Genomic DNA, 20,694 nt, shown 5'->3' with positions numbered 1-20,694 from the left:
CACATTAGTTGTAAAGATTGCGTAGGCTACGATGGCAGTGATGTAGATCCAGCAGTACCTTAAAGGTGACATAATACCACCAGGTGTAAGTGTGATTAGCCATTATAAGCCAACGTTGGCAATGTGGCAACGTTGCTCATCTACCTGTCATACATCTAGGTGGACACGCCCACTTGTGATGTCAGAAGAGGGAGATTTTCAAAACGGCTAATCACACTCACACCTGGTGGTATAATATGTTACCTTTAACTTTAAGCCCCCCAACCACCCTACTGGGTCTCAGTAGTCCAGTTCCAGCCCCCCGGTCTAGGTCCTGACCCAGGAGACGGGCACCCAGTGGGGCTCGGTCGCTACCCGCTCCAGCAGGCCCTGCAGCTCCAGCAGGGCCCCGGCGGGCTCCTCCTTCACCAGGACGTAGTCCACCCAGTGACCGTGGAGATCATCCATCTGCTCAGCCGACTGCCTCATCTCCTCCAGGTCCTCCTCCTGGGGGACAGGGGTGAGACATGGGGGACAGGGGTGAGACATGGGGGATAGCCACAGAGGGGGACACTTAGATCAGGGTGAGACGTGGGGGGACAGACAAACGGGGTGAGACATGAGGGACACTGACCACGGAGTGAGACGTGGGGGACACTGACCACGGGGTGAGACGTGGGGGACACTGACCACGGGGTGAGACGTGGGGGACACTGACCATGGGGCCAGGTCCTTATTGAAGTGAGATGAATCTGATGAAGTTAAATAATGCAATGACTCTGGAGTTCAAACTAATATTGTACGTCAGGTGACAAATAAATGCCTTCATGCAAGGCCCTACAGTATTGTGAGTGCGTACGTTCATAGCGCGTGTGATCGTGGCCGTTGGAATTTAACCCGTAACCCTGGCAGTGTTACTGATTTGAGAGCTCCCCAGGACTAGGTAGTGCCCCCTCTGGTTCCTCCACCCACCGTGATGGTGGTGCTCAGCGAGGAGGTGGAGCCCAGGCGCCTGCAGTGGCTGCTGGGAACCTGTGGCCTCACAAACACCACGTAGGGCCTGAACTCGGCTGTGCGAAGGCTCTTCAGCGCCTGGGAGGGAGAATAAAACACATGAGTAAGAACATGTAGCGCCAGGTCAAATAACAAACGTGTGTTTATGACACACACAGTTAGCATTGACTTATGAATACATACAGTGTAGATGTGTTTTACTGTCTGTTTTGAGTAAGTGTCATGTGATCATATGATAGCTCATTTTTCACTATACCGAGAATGTAAGCCATTCATTTATAATTTAACAAAATGTACTTTAGTTGAAATACACCTTCAGCTCTATAATCAACCAGCTCAACCTTCACGAACGAAAACCAAGCTGTACTGGATCCCTTATTCATTTAAAAACCTGTTCATTTCCATATCCACAACGTGTTGGGACCATAAATCAAACCCCTCGCCACTAGAGGGCGCTGCCCCGTGCGTGCTCACCTCGGCGTGCACGTCCACCAGGCACACTTTGCTGCGGTCCAGCACGCTGCGGATGGACTCCAGGCTGGTGCCGTACAGGTTGTCCTTGTACTCTCCGAACTCGATGAACCTGGGGAGGAACGCCGTGATCACATTCTTCACATTACACCACCTGGTTACACCTGGTTTTGAACATCATATATATATATATATATTTATATATTGTGGCATGTTGTATCCTGCCCTGCCTATGAAATGTGATTTATTTATCTCAAAACGTAATTCCAGGAATGCATTACCTTTGGGCTTTGAACCTATTCATGTTGACTAATTTATGACATTGATTATGTAGACTACGTCGACGAGTCGTCACAGCTCTAACTGAGATGCCTGAAAGTTTGAGCTACACACGCTGTCCGTTGATTGGTCAACAGAATCGTCCCTTCCGTGCAACAGGGGGATAACAAACAAACACCGTACCTGCGAGGTATTTCTGGACGGCGAAAGCTTTGTTTATTGAAGAAAATGTCGAGCAAACGTTTGCCGTCCTTCTTGGACGTCTTACATTGTTGCTCTTTGTTCATTGTGTGTGTTCTTCTTTTTCCTTGGATTTATTATCAGGCTACACTGTGTCGGGCTGCTATGAGGTCCCGATGCTTACGTAGCTGCCGTGGCTATCGCCGTCCAGCTTAGCCCCCGCCCTACCATAAGGGTACTGGAAATGCGCCATTAGAAACCCTCACTTGTTGTTCTGCACGTCGAGCTCGAAGGCGGTCTTGGTGATGAAGTGGTACTCCACGCCTTCCCGCTCCTGGCTCCTCCTCACCCGCGTCGTGTCTGCCAACGCCGTCCAGACACCAGGGAACGAAAGAAAAGACACATTTGCTGTCGCTGTGGCCCACGCACTGTGGGCCCACCACGCCGTGGGCCCCAGCGCACAGTGGGCCCCGCCACGCTGGGGTCCCCACCGTGGCTCCACCACGCCATGGCCCCACCGCTCTGCGGGCCCCACCGCTCCGTGGCCCCACCACGCCGTGGCCCCACCGCTCCGTGGGCCCCACCACTCCATGGCCCCACCTCTCCGTGGGCCCCACCACTCTGTGGCCCCACCGCACCATGAGCCACAGCGCGGTGGGGCCCGCCGCCCCGTGGGCCCCAGGCCTCCGCTGCAGGGAGGCCTGGGGTCACATGCTGGGTGTTGTTCATATCATCTTCCTCTGGTGTTCTTGTCTCTCAGACCTGAGCTGTGTCAATGTATCGACTGCGTCTCCGCCCCCTTACTGTTGAGGGGTTTGAAACGCTAAGAGTGAAATCATCTACCGACGGCGCAATCAACAGTTTAGTCTGTAAAAATATGAGGAGTATTCTAAGGAAAATCTGAGAAATCAAACTGCCATCGAAGTGATGTCTTCAGTAAAGAAGTCACACTCCATGTTATAAATAAACATGTAGGTATTCTGAATACAATTTGTTTGCTGTACAAAAGTTTGCTGTACAAAGCGCAGTACAAACTGTAGGCATGAATCCGGTTGGACAGCAGTACTCACGAGGCACAGCCAGACCGTATTGTCGGGGGTTCTCCGCTATCACCTTCTGCTTGAGCTCATTGATCCGGGCCCCCAGGGATCCTGAGGGTCGCAACACACAGGTAGACACGCAGTGAGTCAGCACACAACGTTCAAAAATACTACTGGCACATGACTTTAATTTCAAGTAATTGTCTGAAAGACTAAATGAGGTCACAACGGCGCTATGACATTACGAGGTAAACTGAGGATATTGGGGTTCGAACCCCAGAGGGACCACCCCCGACCTCCTACCAATCAGCACGATGAGCCGCGCCCGCTCCCCGCACCGCGGCTGGTACCGCGCCACTTCCTCGTAGATCAGGAAGTCTGTGTAGGCGTCGGGCGTGCGGGGGTCTACCGGGGAGCCCCCCTGTCGGTCCCTCCTGAGACGGAAGCTTCTCCGCAGGCCGGCTGGCGTCAGAGGAGGATCGGAGGAAAGGGTTCACAAAGGGTTGAAGCAAGCAAACGTATGCCCAAACAAATCATATAGAAACACCAGAAGCCAAACACAAATAAAAACCAACAATAGCAGCAGGAAAAATACAAACAGACCGATTTCAGGATTTGTCACATTGTCAAATTGCAAAGAAAAGACAAACTGAAAGAGACCAAGAAGGCACACTAACAAACGGCAGCGGTAGAAAGGTCACTGAACAGTACCTGAGTAAAAATCCCATGAGAAGGCATTGCCGCAGGAGACGGGGGCCTTATTGGTGGGAGAAACTACAGCTAAGGTTAGCGGGCTGCTCAGCGCCACAGTGCTCCACCACAACACAGAGCTTGGCTTGGAAGCCATGCATTACCGCCTCTACCTTCTCAACATAATGACTGGAGCATGTAGCACGATGACACGCCTGTAGCATGTAGCATGATGATGTGCCTGAGGCACGATGACATGCCTGTAGCATGTAGCACGATGACACGCCTGTAGCATGTAGCACGATGACACGCCTGTAGCATGTAGCACGATGACACGCCTGTAGCATGATGACATGCCTGTAGCACGATGATGTGCCTGTATCACAATGACATGCCTGTAGCATGTAATCACGCCTATAGCCAATAACACGCCTGTAGCATGATGACCTTCCTTTAGCATGTAGCATGATGCTGGGCTGTAAGCATGAAGCACGATAACACGCCTGTAGCACAATGACATGCCTGTAGCATGTAGCACGATGACATGCCTTTAGCATGCAAGATGACATGCCTGTAGCATGTAGCAAGATGCTGGACTGTAGCATGTAGCACAAGGACATGCCTGTAGCATGTAGCACGCTTATAGCCAATAACACACCTGTAGCACGATGACACGCCTGTAGCATTAAGCACAAAGATATGCTTGTAGCACGTAGCATGACACACCTCTAGCCCATAGCATGACACGCTTGCAGCATGGAGCGCGACGACATGCCTGTAGCATGGTGTGAGTTAAAATCGAAATGAGTGGCAGTGAGCTGCGATGAGGTGTAGCATGAAACACCATGTCAGAATTACCCCAGCTGTACAGCTATGTACTGTTTAAAGTATCATACTACATATGCAAATACACAATAACCAATGAAATGAGCATTGTGCGTTTGCCCAGAAATTATTAAAATCAAACAATGAACAACAAATGTTTTGGAGCTTGTGGCCCAAATCCATCCCACAGCAAACAAACAATCAGTCCCTTGATGGTGTGTGACAAGCTTGTTGATGCTATCAATAATTTCTACACGCTAATACATCTCAAGTTAAAATGATAGCCGTGGCACAGTGTAGCAGGGACTCACAGAGGGCATTCATCCATTCACTTATCCAATTAATCAATTCATTGAACACATATTGAAAGTGGCAAAATGAATGAATCAACTATTTTAATTAGCATATCTGTTCATTAATCAATCAACCATAAATTAAGTCACTCCTCCTCACCTATGTCCTGTCCCCGGTCACTGTCACAGTCTTCTGTAGGGAGGCAAGGGGAGAGGTTAGGGGGGAGGAGGGAGGGACCAGAGGAGGAGTCTGATGTCTAGGAGATGGTGTTCAGGGTCACGGGTTCGACGGTGGAGTGGATGAGAGGTCCATACATGCAATCCATGTATGAAAGAACCCATCCGGGCATTGTGGGAACATAGAGATGATTGAAACACCATTTAAAGATCCCCAGCACAGATCATTGACATATATTAGTATATCATATTGGGATGAATTCCTCTAGTTACATTTTACCACTCAACCATTTAAAAATCTTTTTTGCAGAGGACCCTTCTTCACTCTCTTCAGTGGATGCAGATACGATCGCTCAATAAATGTAACAACAGCCTGTCTCAGACTTTATTCTGTGTTTGAGGATCTAGAATTGTGCTTTATATGGATTGTGACTTTTGACATACCCACCTTTATCAGCATGGTCGCCTGGCGTTAGCAAGGTGAGGAATCAAACAGGTCATTAGACAGAGGATATCACAGGCATCACACAGCAGAACAGGGACACCATCATACAGGACAACATGTGGTCTGATGGGGGCTATGGGGTCAGACCTAGGGCAGAGTAAACCGGTGTGTCTGGTGATGTTCATTAGGGCCCTGGCATGCAGACCTGTTCAGTGTTGCCAGATTGGGCCAGTTTTCCTTGGGCCAGATCCAATCTGGCAACACTGGACCTGTTGTAAGGTAACAAGCTACACCTGTCTCCGTCCCTACTTTTACAACTCTGAGATAAAGGGATCCAGTCCAATAATCCCAGACATTACGTTCTATCCGTCCTAGACGTCCTTTCCAGAGCAAGGAAGCACTGAAGCCACTGGTGGTGGAGTCCACTTCCTGGTCATTCTCTCAGTTAGGAATCTTCCTAAACCAAAAAGACTATTCCACCGTAGCCCGATTCTCTTCAAATGAAATCTTAAACTGACCAGGAAACCAAACATTACCATAGTGTGTCTGAACCCAGGTGATGAGATCTCATCTTCAGAAAATGTCAATACATTACATTTCATTAATACACGGGATAAGATGTTCTAATCCCTTGTGCCAAAATCCAAGGAAAACACATTCAGAAGCCCCTGCCCAAACTAACCTTACGAGCACACTGGCCACTAAGCTACCAACCAATAGTGAAAAACACAAGGCAAATGGCCCATCTAACAGCAGTATGCAGCATGTCATTGGGGTTATCGAATGGGCACCCTCTCTCACCGATGTTTTGTTAAGTTAGGCCCACGACACCTCCTGAGGGCTTAACAATGAAACTAGCGTCCTAGAGTCACCCCCCTCTATGCTGCCACATTGCCACATTTAATGCATCCAAAACTCTCTTTACTGCATCGTACCACTAAGCCTGACCAAACAAACACGTTAGCACATTAGTCAGCTGGCTTACCTTAGCTTGCACCCCAGGAAGTATGTTTTCTCCATACCCACAGCCATTCACTTGCTCGTTCTGCTGCCAAGGACATGTTACTACCCACCTGCCTCAGACTTCGTCCACAAATGCCCAGTTCAGACAGCAAGCTAGTAGTAGATCTAGCCACGAACCCCAACGCACAGATTTCAATAGGCCTTAGTCGCGTACTCCAGCCTCGCTGTGCTGTCTCTCCAGCCATTTCAGCATATTTCGCTTTCTTAAGCTCATTGGCTTCTTCAACTCTGTCTTCCCAAGGAACTGCAAGTTCAATGAAATAAACAATCTTCTCCAAGTCCGACCACAATAACATATCCGGTCTTAGTCTAGTGCTAACAATAGGTGGAGGTAGAGCCATCTGCTGATTAAGATCTGCCTTCATTTCCCAGGCTCCTCCACTACTTAGCTGCCCCGCTCTGTGCCTGCCCCTAAGTGGTCTAGCCTTTTCCCCCTGACGTACAAAGTTCATTTGCCTACCCTCTTTACTAGCGGCTGATGAATTAACTTCTCTCCGTTTATCATCAAAAGCCGCTGCAAAACATTTCAATACCTGGTTGTGACGCCACGTATACCACCCCTGGGAGAGACTGACCTTGCATCCTAATAGTATATGGCGGAGGCTGCACACACAAGAACATAGTGTGCATGTCTCATCTAGACTGGGTAGCCCCGCCCATTCTGCTGGCGATTTGAGTTCGCCCTGCAGAAGGGTCTGGAGAAGAGCAATACATTTCTTTCTAGTTTCGATACGTTTTTGCAGGAGCCAATCACCAAGCTGGCTTTTTCCCCTGGCGCGCTATTGGCTGGTTTAACACTATGATGACAGGGAAGCAACGGCAAGCAGCCAATTGCATACAGAGTCAATTTAACATCGCCTGTTGATCACGCCTCTTGTGCCGAAGAAAATGACAGCAGCTTCCCCAGACCAACGTGCAATCTATGATTGAGCTTGGTCTGGCAATAGCCAGGCTATGTCTCATCCCCACCAAACCATTGATTTAAGTTCTGGGGAGATGGGAGCACATCATAGGTAGCACCTATCATAAATCTGATCCTGCTAGCCTCCATGCTGACCCAAAAGCATTAGCCAGATCCAAGAATACAACATGCAGGTCTGTCCTCTCGCGCTTCGCTAACTGAATTTGGTGCCAAATCATGCTGGTATGCTCTAAGCACCCGGAGGGAAACCAGGGATTCCAGCTTTTTGCATCATGGTATCAATTAGTCTATTATTTTCATAAAATATATTAAACAATCATCAGGCATGAATTGAGGAGTCAAATCCATTCAGGCTAGGATTAACGGGCAGCCAAAAGGGTTTTACCATTACAGCTATACTCTGATGCACAGAGCAAAAGGGTTTTACCATCACACTCTGATACACGAAAAGAGAGCTGAGCCACAAGGCAAAGCTCTCGATCTACCGGACGATCTTCATTCCTACCCTTACCTATGGTCATGAAGGATGGGTGATGACCGAAAGGACGAGATCACGGGTACAAGCAGCTGAGATTTGTTTTCTCAGGAGGGTGGCTGGTGTCTCCCTTAGGGATAGGGTGAGAAGTTCATCCGTGAGGAACCCGGCTTAGAGCCGCTGCTCCTCTGCTTAGAAAGGAGTCAGTTGAGGTAGTTCGGGCATCTGGTAAGGATGCCCACAGGGCATGGGAGGTGTTCCAGGCACGACCAGTGGGGAGGAGACCTCAGGGAAGACCCAGGACTAGGTGGAGAGATTATATCTCAACACTGGCCTGGGAACGCCTCGGGATCCCCCCGTCAGAGCTGGTCAATGTGGCCCGGGAAAGGGAAGTCTGAGGCCCCATGCTGGAGCTGCTGCCCCAGTGACCCCATCCCGGATAAGCGGATTGAGGATGAGGATGAGGATGAGGCGCTCTGCTACACAGACCAAAAGGGTTTTACCATGACAGCGCTATGATACAGGGTTAGGGTTAGGGTCAGACCGTTGGGGTCAGAGGTCATATCCCCCTCTACTCTCCTTTGGCAGTCCTTCTTCAGGATTATAAAATACTGAGAAGACTTATTTGAATGTGCACATGTGACGGTGGGTGGGACCAGATGGTTGCCATGGAGACTTACATGTGGCTGTCTTTGGGGAGATGGTGGTCGGGTAGGTACCCATCTTCCTCCTGTACCTCAGCCGCCTGCAGGCGTACGAGAGCAATGGAGAATCAGAATAAAGAGGAGAGAGAGAGAGAGCGCAGAGGAGGCGTCAGAGTACAACCTTATTGAAACAACACACATCGTTTACAGTTAGAGTACCGCCTTATTGAAATGAGCCAACACACATCATTTACAGTCATTTACAGCAATGGAGAATCAGAATAAAGAGGAGAGAGAGAGAGAGCACAGAGGAGGCGTCAGAGTACAACCTTAGTGAAACAACACGCCCAGTCTGCTGTGATTGGTCAGCATGCTTTGCACGTACGCCGGCAAATTCAAACCCCCGAGAAGTTGTAGACATTACGGGTAGCCAGGACTTCTGCACCTTAACAGTCTGACGTCACACTGTTACGGAAGTAAAGTTTGAGCGCAAACAAGCTGTTTCATGCGGGGGTTCACAGTGGCCGCTAATACTTCCCCTTGCTCAGACTTAGATTTTTTCAGTTTAGGAGACGTAAAACATGTACACATACGTCATATAACAGTCTAAAGCAAAGGGAAAAGTCGAAAAAGCATGATATCACCCCTTTAAGAGGACATGGGGAGTGGTCCTCACCGCTCCTGGAAGTGGGCCGAGGGGACCAGGCCGGCCCGCAGGCTGGGGTCGCCCACCTTCTTGGCCTGCCACCAGATAGCGTCGTCCTGGCTCACCACCTGCAGGACGTCCCCTCGTCTGAAAGGAAGTCCCGCTTCCTGGCAGGGTGAGGCCTTGTCCTCGAAGGGCGTGTAGTCAAACAGAGCCCGCAGGTACACCTGTGGGGGCGAGTACCAATTGAAGCAAAGCCACTTGACTAAATCCTAAATCCGTCCGGGTCCATAATGAGCGGATTCTGGGGGAGTGGTGGACGTTGAACTAGGGCTGGGATCCTTATCTCCTGATTGGATGCTATCATGACTTTGGTTCTGACCCTGGAGAGCCTAACCCTAACCCAGGGCTAAGAGAGAGAGAGAGAGAGAGAGAGAGAGAGAGAGAGAATTCAAATGAATAATAAAGTAGTCTCACCCGACTCTCTTTCAGTTTGTCTTCTTCTGCGGTAGCCGGAATGATCTTGAGGGTGATCGACCCCTGGGACTGAGACTAATCAGAGGTATTGGTTATTAGTCACTATTACGTGATGATGATGATGATGATGACCGCACATGCATATTGCATACAAAAGCACACACACACACACACAGTTTACCAGAATCTGACTGATTTCATCTGGCCGTTTGTGGATAATCAGATTGCCATTGACCTCCCTAAGCTCATCCCCGACATGAACCAGACCTGGGAACACACACACACACACACACACACACACATGTCAAAAGGCAAATAAGAGATAAATCAAAATGTAAGTACACAAGCTAAAAACAAATACTGTTGTTTCACTGCATTTACTGTTTCACTGTAAATGTTCAATGCTATCACCATGGCAACGAGCACAGAGACTCTTCTTGTAATCTCTCAATCTTGTGTCGCTAAGCCTAAGGATTTGCGGCAGACATTCGGTCGCGTACGAGTCAAACTTTAGCATCGAGGTTTAGTGTGACACATCCCTGTGTTATAATCTCTCTCTCTCTCTCTCTCTCTCTCTCGCTCTGTCTCGCTCTGTCTCACTTGCTCTCTCTGTCTCTCTCTCTGTCTAATGTAAAATTGTATTTTGCATTGTCAAAATACCATTTTTAGGGACATTGCATTGTCCCTAAAACGTCAAATAATATACCGGATAATAATGAGTGAGAAGTGAGAAGAAAGTGGAGGAATGTTGTCCATATAAATTCAAATTTTAATGTGTACAGGGAAAAAGTGAGGCTATAATATTAGATGACGAGTTATTGGATAGAGGAGTTAATCAAACAGAACCTCTTGTTCTATCAAGGACAGTTTCAAACATGTTCCTTTATCTCCAGGAGGACAGTGTAAAGCCTGTAGCTCCGCTCCTATCTACTGTGTGCAGTAGCTCTGTCTGATAGGATGAGGTGAATGACCTGTCAAGCCACTGGTTGTGCTTGGCAGGGGGTTTTATGGGCTCAGCTCTTGAATGAGTCACACTTTGGCCAAAAAAAACATTGCAAACATTCAAACATGTTGTTTATTATATACTGTTGTGAAGATATTAATCCCTTCTATCTTGTGGATTGAACCGTTTCTTTGATAAAAATAATCAAATGATGTATTTCATTCTCAAACTGAAATATTGTGCCTGTGTGTATGAGTGCGTGCATATGTGTGTGTGTGTGTGTGTGTGTGTGTGTGTGTGTGTATGGGCTAGTGCATCTGTCTGTGTGTGTGTGTGTGTGTGTGTGTGTGTGTGTGTGTGTGTGTGTGTGTGTGTGTGTGTGTGTGTGTTCAAACTGTTCATTCACTCATTACCGCTGCGGTCGGCAGCCCCTCCCCTCATGATGCGAGCCACGATGACCGCGCCCGTCACCTCGTCCCTCCGTATCGTAGCTCCCTGAAACACACAGCCTGTCACAGCATATCACCCTGGAGAACCCAACCAGGCAATCAGCATACAGCATTACACCCTGGGGAACACAACCAGCCAATCAGCATACGGCATTACACCCTGGGGAACACAACCAGCCAATCAGCATACAGCATTACACCCTGGGGAACAGAACCAGCCAATCAGCATACAGCAGTGGTTCCCAAGTTTGAGGTGGAAAAGTACTGAAAAAAGCTTCTCAAGTAAAAGAACAGTTACATCACTGAAATTTTACTCAATTCCAAATACTGTATTGTATTGTGTATTGTATTGTAAGTATTGTAGTTTAAATTTATTCAAGTACAAGTACAAAGAACTCTTTTCAAAACCTACTCAGAGTACTAGTTACTAGTTACTTTTTTACTGGTCATATTTAATGCCTCACCAATCATACGTTTTCAACTGCAAGGTAACTTTGAACAATGATTTTGAGCAATTTTACATCCTGTCATAGCAATTTTACATCCTGTCATAAGATAACTCTTGAAAACATATCTTATATTATCACGATAACCAATATATTGGTTATCGTGACTTAATTAGCTTTTTTCAAACCCAACAAAACATACATTAAGTATACTATTTTAGTCTATAGGGTACTTTGACTTGAAGGAGTGTCATGACACTATATGCTTGACATCTGTGATAACACTACTTATCTCTGAATAATTTGTTCAATAGCCTACATAAAATGACTAAAAGCTTTGAAGCTTGACATAACAAGACAGTCAGCCATTATCCATTCAGCCTAACGACTACACCCTAGTCTGACTGCACTGATGGCTGAAAGGTAGGCTTGTTGCTAGGTGAAATTCTCAGGCCAATGCAGCAAGCATTTTGTCGTTCTCGACATACTTGCCTGCAATTTTTTACTCAGTAACTTGTGTGGTTTAATATGTAACTAAGTACAATACTTCAACCAAAACTTACTTAAGTAAAAGTAAAAGTACAGTTTTTATACAATATACCAAAAAAATCGACTCAATACATGTACTTGAGTAAATGTAATAAGTTACTTTCCATAATACACACACAACACAAACCTTTGTGTCTCCATTTCGTGTATCTTTTGAAGGGCTTCTCTACACAAACACGGCAGGCTTTCATTCAGGTGAGTCGGTTCTGTATCTCATTGTAGTTGTGCCAGAGGGGGCGTGGCCTCTCACCAGGGGCTCCTTGTTCTTCACCAGACGGACGATCTTCACCGACTCCTCCTCCAGCTCCTCCTCCAGGTCCTCGGGCAGCGGGGGCAGTACCGGGTCGAAGCTCTTCTGGGCCACTGTGTCATGGGCGGCCAGGACTGCCTGGGCATACAAACACACGCACGCACACACGCATGCACACACACGCACACATACTCACGTGCACACACATGCAGGTGTAAGCATGCACACGCACGCACGCACACACACACACACACACACACACACACACGCACAACAGGTGTAGTATAAGTAGTATTACTATAATTAGTGTGTGTACAGGTACTGTAGGAGCTGAGCTTGTTAATTGAGTGATTGGCCACGCCCATGCGAGGCTGATTGGAGCGAGGTGAGAGCCCTTATATAGGGAATTAGTCTTAAAGGACAAGTGTTGGAGTTCTGGGGGCTCTACGAATAGTCAAATCTCCTAACCTTTATGCCTCCTTTCCTTGACCTTTGTGGAAATCGTCATTGGGTCAAGGAGAGATGGAAAGGTGCTTCCTTTCGAACATAGGAAAAGACTGCACTGTTTAAAATGAATTTGACTCCACTTACCACCTAACCAACGTCATTGCATGACGGCGGGTATTGCTGACCTCCAGCATCTCTAGCGTAGAATTAAAATTTTTCGAAGATAGGACCACAACAAGCGCTCTTTTGATCCATGTGTTTTTTTCATATTGATTTCAATAAGGTTATCGCCAACAGTGAGAATCACTTAAGTAACGGTGGCCAACGGGAATATTTGAGGCCACTTGAATTCCTGTGAAAAAAAAAGAGGCTCAACTTGTGTTGATGTTGAAATTAACTGCCCCAGTAGTCTTTCTTAAATGTGAAGTCAGCATTTTATTTTCTTATGGTGTATATTGTGTGCTTACTAACCAGCAATAAATGAATTCATTTTAATTCAAATAATATGTTTCTGTAATTAGTAGCCATTATTATCAATTGTATTTTCTTCTCTTCTCTTTACCGCGTCTCTCATGCGTCTTCGCATCTGTAAACTGTTCCGCCTGTGGCCTGTTTATTTAAATATTGCCGTAAAGGATTATGGGATACCAATATCTCCGTTCCTTTCGCAAAGGTTGGTCAGGAGTAACCTATGCTAAAGGAGGGTTAAAGGATGCATCAAGGCTCCTTTCCTAAGCATTTTTAGAATTCGAACCACCTTTCCTCCAAGTACTTCCGGGTCATCTCCTTAGGAAAGGAAATTTCCTATGCAAAAAAAAGACTATTCGAGGCCCCTGGTTTTGGAGTGAGAAACAAATAGTTTTGTAGCCATCTTGCATCTCACACCTCTTTATAGAATATTATTCTCTCCATCAATAGCCGGTCCTGTTATTTACATAGGTGATCCCAAACACATTAGTGCATTGTTTCCCAAACTTTTTTTCTGGGGACCCATTTTTTTTAAATTACAAACCATCGTGACCCAATTCACAATTGTATAGTACTATAAAAAACATGCTTCTTGATGAACGTTTTTTGAAATGCTCATGCCGAACCGGTAGGCATGTGTCTAAGTGCAGCTATTGTTATCAACCATTCAATCAAACAATTCGAACAGTCAATCAATTTGTTAACCATAGAAGATTAAGTAAAATAAGATAAAACTTTATCAATCGCTGGGGGAGAAATTTGGGTGTTTCAGCATCAAGAAGTAAGACAGTCAAGATACTATAGATACAAAATAGTGCCAAAGTAAGGATGAACAGAATAAAAAAAGACATAAACATCAGGTCTATTGTACGTCAACTCTCCCTTTCATTAGGTATGTGCTATTTACCAGGCTAATGTGATAGGTGGGCCTGCTTGCTTTTTAGTATTGCATTCTAGTCCGGTGTACAAGAGGAGAGCGCAACGCGCATATCGGGTGCAGCTTTCCGTTTATTTCTGTAAAAATATATATATAATTTTTATTTATTTAATTATTATTATTTTTTTAATATAAATGGATTTGTCAACTTAATTAAAATCTCCTGCGACCCATTCTTGAGGTGCGCACATACATGGGATATGACACAATATAACAATACATCTCAACCTACGAGAGCACCAGGAGCATCCTTAATACCCATACCTTAAGGTGGGCTGTGTTCAGTAGTAGTAGTAGTACTAGGCCACTTAAGGTGGGCTGTGTTCAGCAGTAGTAGTAGTAGTAGTACTAGGCCACTTAAGGTGGGCTGTGTTCAGCAATAGTAGTGCTAGGGTACCTTAAGGTGGGTTGTGTTCAGCAGTAGTAGTAGTAGTAGTAGTAGTAGGGTACCTTAAGGTGGGCTGTGTTCAGCAGTAGCAGGTGTAGTAGTACTAGTACTGGGGTACCTTAAGGTGGGCTGTGTTCAGTAGTAGTAGTACTAGGGTACCTTAAGGTGGGGTGTATTCAGCAGGTAGAGCAGCTCTCTCTCATCACTCTCCATGGGTCCGCTGTGCAGCTCGTCCGCCAGCTAGTCAGATAAATGTTTCATGTCTCCATACGTCTCTATGATTGGACATGTTAAATATTTTGAAAAAAATATTGTGTGACTTGCTTTGTCACAACAAACTGTACTTACGTCCTCCACCAGAAAGGAGGCGTTGTGGAGGGCCGGCGCCGGGCTGTGCTTCTCATACAGCTTCAGTTTGTCATGAATCTGGATGGAAGTAGAGCAGACACACAGGGGGGCGAGGCACAAAGTTATGGGTTGAGCTTGTGAACGTAATTCATCATGTTTCAGCTGGATATCAAACCACCAACCGTTTTTTGTTAATACTATGTTAACTTGTTCATCACCTTGGATTACAGAGTCTGTTAAATGACTAAAGGCCCCTACACACCAACCAGATTATCGGTCGTCGGTCAGTCTGGCAAGATCGGTGACCAGAGTCAATTTCATGTGTGCTGTGCGATCAGCCGTCGTCAATGCCGTCAGTGATCTTTTCAAGCTGTCTGTGTTATTTTCCGCCGATTGCACAAGTTGAATCCGCCATGACCAAATAGTTCAGTCGGCCAATCTGATTTGTGGAGCGCTAGCTAAGAAGTGGAACAGGCCTTCCTCGCAAGATCGTTATAAGGCCTGATGACCCAAGATGGCTCGGCCTGCTTGCCCCAGTACAGCCACCACCCACATCTGAACTTCTGCAGGTACAAGTGTCACGAGGAAACCCTAATCCAGAAAACCTTCAAGAAGATGCTACACAATTAATGCAAAAAACAAACCATGAAGCACTTGCATTTTTTCAATATCCAAAATAAATATTTTTCTAACCAAAAAGTGTGTATTATTGAACAACTGAAAGAAAGGTGGTGCAAACATCTGTTGTATAAAAAAGGGAAACATTTTAAAACTATATACAATAATGTTTATTTACAAACATCTACACGTCCAGGCGGCACACCCTGAAGCCCGTTTAGTGGGCCCTGGGGTCAGGAAGTCCCTAATCTTCCAGACACAGCAGCTGGCTATGACAACTCTCCTTCCCACACCCAGGCAGCCATGCTGCCACAACACAAATTGTCTATATGCTGAGTGCCTGAATTGTCTCTGCTCAACTCTTGGCTCATGGCTCTCATCAAGAGCAAAGATATCGTTCCATGCAGCCCAGACCAACCGCAACACCCCCTCATCCAAGACGTAATACTGCATGTACGCCATGGTGCTTATGCAGTGCTGCGGGGACTGGTGACAGCATACCCTCTCTATGTAAGAATCCATCTCCCTGCAATTCCGACAAGTGCACCAGTGAGGGAGAGCTCCATCTGATTCAGGGTTCAGGGGTTTCTCCAGCAAAGACACTATGTCAAACATCATCCCTGGGAACCTGTTCAGGATTTTTGCCAATAACTTCTCCTTCTGGCCAGGCTCCAGATAGAGAGTGAAGTTTTTCCTTGAAAAACAAATCAAAACGTTTTTTTCTTTTCATTGTGCATATCTCTGGGGTAAAATCAAGTATATCTGATATCTTATTGGGTTGTAAACAGTAAACATTGGAATTGTAAACATTAGTTGTAAACAACCCTTCTTCTGGAGCTCTTCCAGCCTTTTCTGGCTGTCAGATTCCAGGTCCTTTGAGCCTTTCCCCCCTCTTTAAGTTCTCCCCCGTGGAGTTCTGGGCTTTCTAGGTCTAGTGCCTATAGCCTGAGATGCAAACTCGGAAGACGCGGTCGAAGTTGATTCCTGAAATATCATACAATGACCTGATGTTGTAGGCCTACCTTTTTTGAATTTATAAATTACAACTTAGATTACTACACGTACTTGAGCAGATACATAAATGTACGATTGCTGCGCAAATTGTTCATCGTTATCTATTATGTTGGCCAACACTCTTACACTGATCGTTCTGTTCAACAACCAAAGATAAAACAATTCTCCCCGTCAACTATATAAAAAGGATGGGTTTATGTTTATTTTAACACAACACTAAAATACACTATTTCAATATGTATAACCTTGTCTACTCTTTATGAACACCTACCTCGGATATGGCTCTACGCATTCGCCGGCTTCTTTGAAAACAAATGCACATGGCTAGCTGAAGCTCTGTAGAGAAAAATGTGAGCACAAACCGAGAAAACAGCGAAGGAATTGCCGATCCTGCAGGACTTACTTTTAGCTCACATTGATGATACTTGTAGGATTGGGTATGTTTGTGCATTATGTTGAACTGAATAAAATAAAATGAACGATACAACTCTGCTCCAAGGTGGGAGAATGAGAGAATAACTCCTCATCACCTCCTGTTTCTTATTCTGAATGCCCGGTCAGGCCTTCTAGTGTTGATACTTGTAGCGTCTGAGAATACTTAAAAGTACTCACAATACTTGTATACTCTTAAGTTCTAGTAATGCTTCTTCCTTCTTCCATACTACTATCACAGGTTACTCTTACTTTTACGTTTTAGGTTACTTTTTAGGAGAAGTAACTAGTAACTTGCCCAACGCTTAACACAGGGACCATACCTTCATGAGGTATGCAATGCTTCTCTCTGAGAACACGTCCTGGAGGAAGAGCAGGTCCTGGTCGTGGTTTGCGTCGGGGTGGAGCTGAGAGGTAAGCAGAGCCAGGGTTTCATGGAGACCTGGAGACGAACCCAACGTGGTTAGGTTCTCAAAGTCCCAAATGACTACATATATATCATATGTACATATATATATATATGGATTCCCAAAAGCCCAAAACCATGAGTCTTGTGATGTTCATCCCACACATGGCTATGCAGGCCCATAAAGCTGATTCTGATCATACCTGTAGTGTAATATATTTCAGCCGTAATATTCTCACATAGCCGCAGGGAGCAGCACCGAGCACATTTTAAGAGGTAATATTCTCACATAGCCACAGGGAGCAGCACCGAGCACATACGGTAGGGCTGTAACATTTGCGCATGGTCAGGGGGCGGGCTTTTAAAGCCACAGAACACGCCCACCCCTACCTGCCTATTTAAACTCGGACTCCGCTATCAGAGGGGAGAATCTCTTGGGCGGCATATCGTAGATGTAAAGCTTAGAGACGCTCTGCGCGTGTTATATACTATTCCTCTCCTTTTGTTTCATAGACGATAGACAATAGACCAAAACCTTTACCAAATAAAGTGAGTTAAAAGCGATCCTGTCTCGGCGCCTTTTCTGGATTAAAAACAACATAACAGTAGCACCAGAGATGCACTTGAGGACACTTGTAGCACCAGGACATACTTTTAGCTCACATTGATGATACTTGTAGGATTGGGTATGTTCGTGCATTATGTTGAATTTAATAAAATAAATTGAACGATACAACTCTGCTCCAAGGTGGGAGAACGAGAGAATGACTCCTCATCACCTCCTGTTTCTTATTCTGAACGCCCGGTCAGGCCTTCTAGTGTTGATACTTCTAGCGCGAGAGAATACTTAAAGGTACTCACAATACTTGTATACTCTGAAGTTCTAGTAATGCTTCTTCCATACTACTATCACAGGTTCTGTGTATGGTTCTCAATACATGGTACTTGCAGTGGTGTCAAAAGTACACAAATTTGTCACTTAAGTAGAAGTATAGATACTGGAGTTTAAAAAGACTCTGGTAAAAGTTGAAGTATCAACTTAACCTCTTTACTCAAGTTAAAAAGTGAAAAAGTACTAAAACCTACTTAAAGTATAAAAGTATAAAGTAACCTTAATAAAAAAAAAAAAAACATTTAAGACTAAACTAGTTGGTCATCATATAATTGACACGACTGTAAGAAATAGAAGCTTAATTTAAAAGCTGAATAGTGCTACATGGGGCCCCAAGACATGGTATAATCATAAACAAATCTAATAATGCTGTCAAAGACAACAAACTCGAAGAGCATGTTTTTCTCAAACTTTATTGGAATTCAAATAGACTTCCAAACTGAGGTAGTAATATTCAAGACATACCCTGGCCTGCAAAACTACCAGAACATTATGGTAGCAGCAACAGACTGTTAAGGACTTTGTGTGTCTGTGTAAGCCGTGTGCTTGTCATTGTGTGTCAACAACAACTTTTCTCAACAATAAATCACCTCCTCAAACCCCCATCACTCTCCCACTCTGAGGTCACTGAGGAGAGGTGCAACATGCACATCACTTTTTTCAGACAAAAAGTCGCCAACATCCGCTCACATCTTTCCACCCCTGCTGCTCCGCCCCCCCAAACTGCTGACCCACTACCTGAGAATGCCCAGCCTCTCTGCTCCTTTCTCAACATCACACAGGGAGAGGTGGAGGATACTGTCAGAAAAATGAAACCAACCACCTGTGCTTTGGACCCCTTCCCCTCAGCCCTGCTAAAGGCTAACATCTCTGCCATATCTCCTGCCATCACCAAGATCATAAACCACTCCCTCCTGGCTGGCTATATCCCACCTGCATTAAAAACCGCTGTCATCAGACCACTGCTGAAAAAACCCACCCTGGACCCAGAAATCCTCTCCAATTACAGACCCATTTCAAACCTGCCATTCCTGTCAAAAGTTCTGGAAAAGATTGTTGCTGCACAACTTCATGATCACCTCAAAGACAATAATCTTTTTGAGAAGTTTCAGTCTGGTTTTCGCCAGGGCCACAGCACAGAAACAGCCCTGGTCAGGGTCACAAATGACCTTCTGATGACATCAGATTCTGGTTCTCCATCTCTTCTCATCCTCCTCGACCTAACAGCTGCTTTTGATACAGTCGACCACAACATCCTCCTCCACAACATACCATTGGACTCTCAGCCAACGTTTTAAACTGGTTCACCTCCTACTTGACAAACAGAACTGAGCATGTCACCCTGGGCAAAGCAAGGTCAGACACCCACAAGGTCATCTGTGGTGTCCCCCAGGGATCTGTGCTAGGCCCCACCCTTTTCACCCTCTACCTGCTTCCCCTAGGTAAGGTCATCAGCAAGCATGGGATAGCCTACCATTGCTACGCTGACGACACACAACTCTACCTACGCACAAATCCCACTGCCACTGCTCCCCTGCCAACATCCACACTGACCACCTGCCTGGAGGAGATAGAGGCGTGGATGAAGCTAAATTTCCTTCAACTCAACAGTTCCAAAACAGAAGCCATTCTAGTTGGCACTCCACATCAACTCCACTCTTCCACCATCACCAGCATCACTTTCACCGGTCAAAACATCCCCCTCTCCACTTCTGTCACCAACCTAGGTGTCAAAATTGATCCACAACTCACTTTTGACACCCACATCAAACATCTTTGCAAAACATCATTCTATCACCTCAGGAACATTGCCAAACTCCGTCCAACTCTCACCCTGGCTGATGCAGAGAAGCTCGTCCACGCCTTTGTCTCCTCCAGGCTGGACTATTGTAACGCACTCCTCATCGGGATCTCTGGCAGGAGCTTACAGAGACTGCAATACATCCAGAACAGCGCTGCCAGGATCCTGATGAGGGTGCGCAAATACGATCACATCACCCCCATCCTCAAAACCCTCCACTGGCTCCCTGTCCCACTCAGAATTGAGTACAAGGTCTCTCTCCTCACCCACCAGTGCATTCACGGACATGCCCCCCAATACCTCAAAGAACTCCTCACCCCCCACCCCACCACACGCACCCTCCGATCCGCTAATTCAAACACCCTCAAAACCCCGAGAACCAAGCTCCGCACTATGGGTGACCGGGCCTTCTGCTCTGCAGCTCCAAGGCTGTGGAACGCCCTCCCAGACCACCCGAGGGCCCCACAGACCACTGATGCTTTTAAACGAAACCTGAAGACCTATTTATTCAGGAAAGCTTTTTGCTAAATTTTAGTACACTTTGTCTTCTCTTAACTTTTCTTAACTTGTGTCCCTTTTTTAAATTAAGCTTGTACTGTAGCACTTTGAGATTGCTTAAATATAAAGTGCATTACAAATAAAATTTATTATTATTATTATTGTGTGGAGGAGAGAAATATATATCCTCCAGTCAAGTCACATAAAAGTCTGCAGAACTACCAGAAC

General features: G+C 45.9%; 1 protein-coding gene and 2 pseudogenes across 3 annotated transcripts; 1 reads left to right on the top strand and 2 right to left on the bottom strand.

Annotated features, from left to right (window-relative positions):
- Positions 1–306: 306 nt before the first annotated feature.
- Positions 307–17,611, bottom strand: LOC311366812 (MAGUK p55 subfamily member 3-like; the record flags this gene model as incomplete). The annotated part of the gene is made up of 17 exons (XM_084485584.1): positions 307–486; positions 952–1,071; positions 1,468–1,576; positions 2,190–2,283; positions 2,994–3,074; positions 3,267–3,425; positions 3,675–3,737; positions 8,494–8,558; positions 9,134–9,330; positions 9,581–9,655; positions 9,762–9,847; positions 10,937–11,018; positions 12,218–12,355; positions 14,617–14,697; positions 14,806–14,883; positions 17,193–17,311; positions 17,596–17,611. 17 exons carry the CDS (start codon positions 17,609–17,611, stop codon positions 307–309), a joined length of 1,743 nt encoding a protein of 580 aa, XP_084341710.1.
- Positions 15,608–16,729, bottom strand: LOC311366709 (P2X purinoceptor 7-like; annotated as a pseudogene). Its single transcript has 3 exons — positions 16,709–16,729; positions 16,232–16,368; positions 15,608–16,117 (listed from the first exon to the last, which is right to left on the bottom strand). The product of its transcript is annotated as a P2X purinoceptor 7-like (transcript).
- Positions 17,612–19,448: 1,837 nt separating the features above from the next.
- Positions 19,449–20,464, top strand: LOC311366811 (annotated as a pseudogene). Its single transcript has one exon. The product of its transcript is annotated as an uncharacterized misc_RNA (transcript).
- The last annotated feature ends 230 nt before the right edge of the window (positions 20,465–20,694 follow it).

The sequence above is a fragment of the Micromesistius poutassou genome, assembly GCF_964030765.1.
Source record: "Micromesistius poutassou genome assembly, chromosome: 21".
NCBI lineage: Eukaryota > Metazoa > Chordata > Actinopteri > Gadiformes > Gadidae > Micromesistius > Micromesistius poutassou.
The sequence above is the reverse complement of the archived record's forward strand: the minus strand, read 5'-3'. Positions and strand labels throughout refer to the sequence as shown.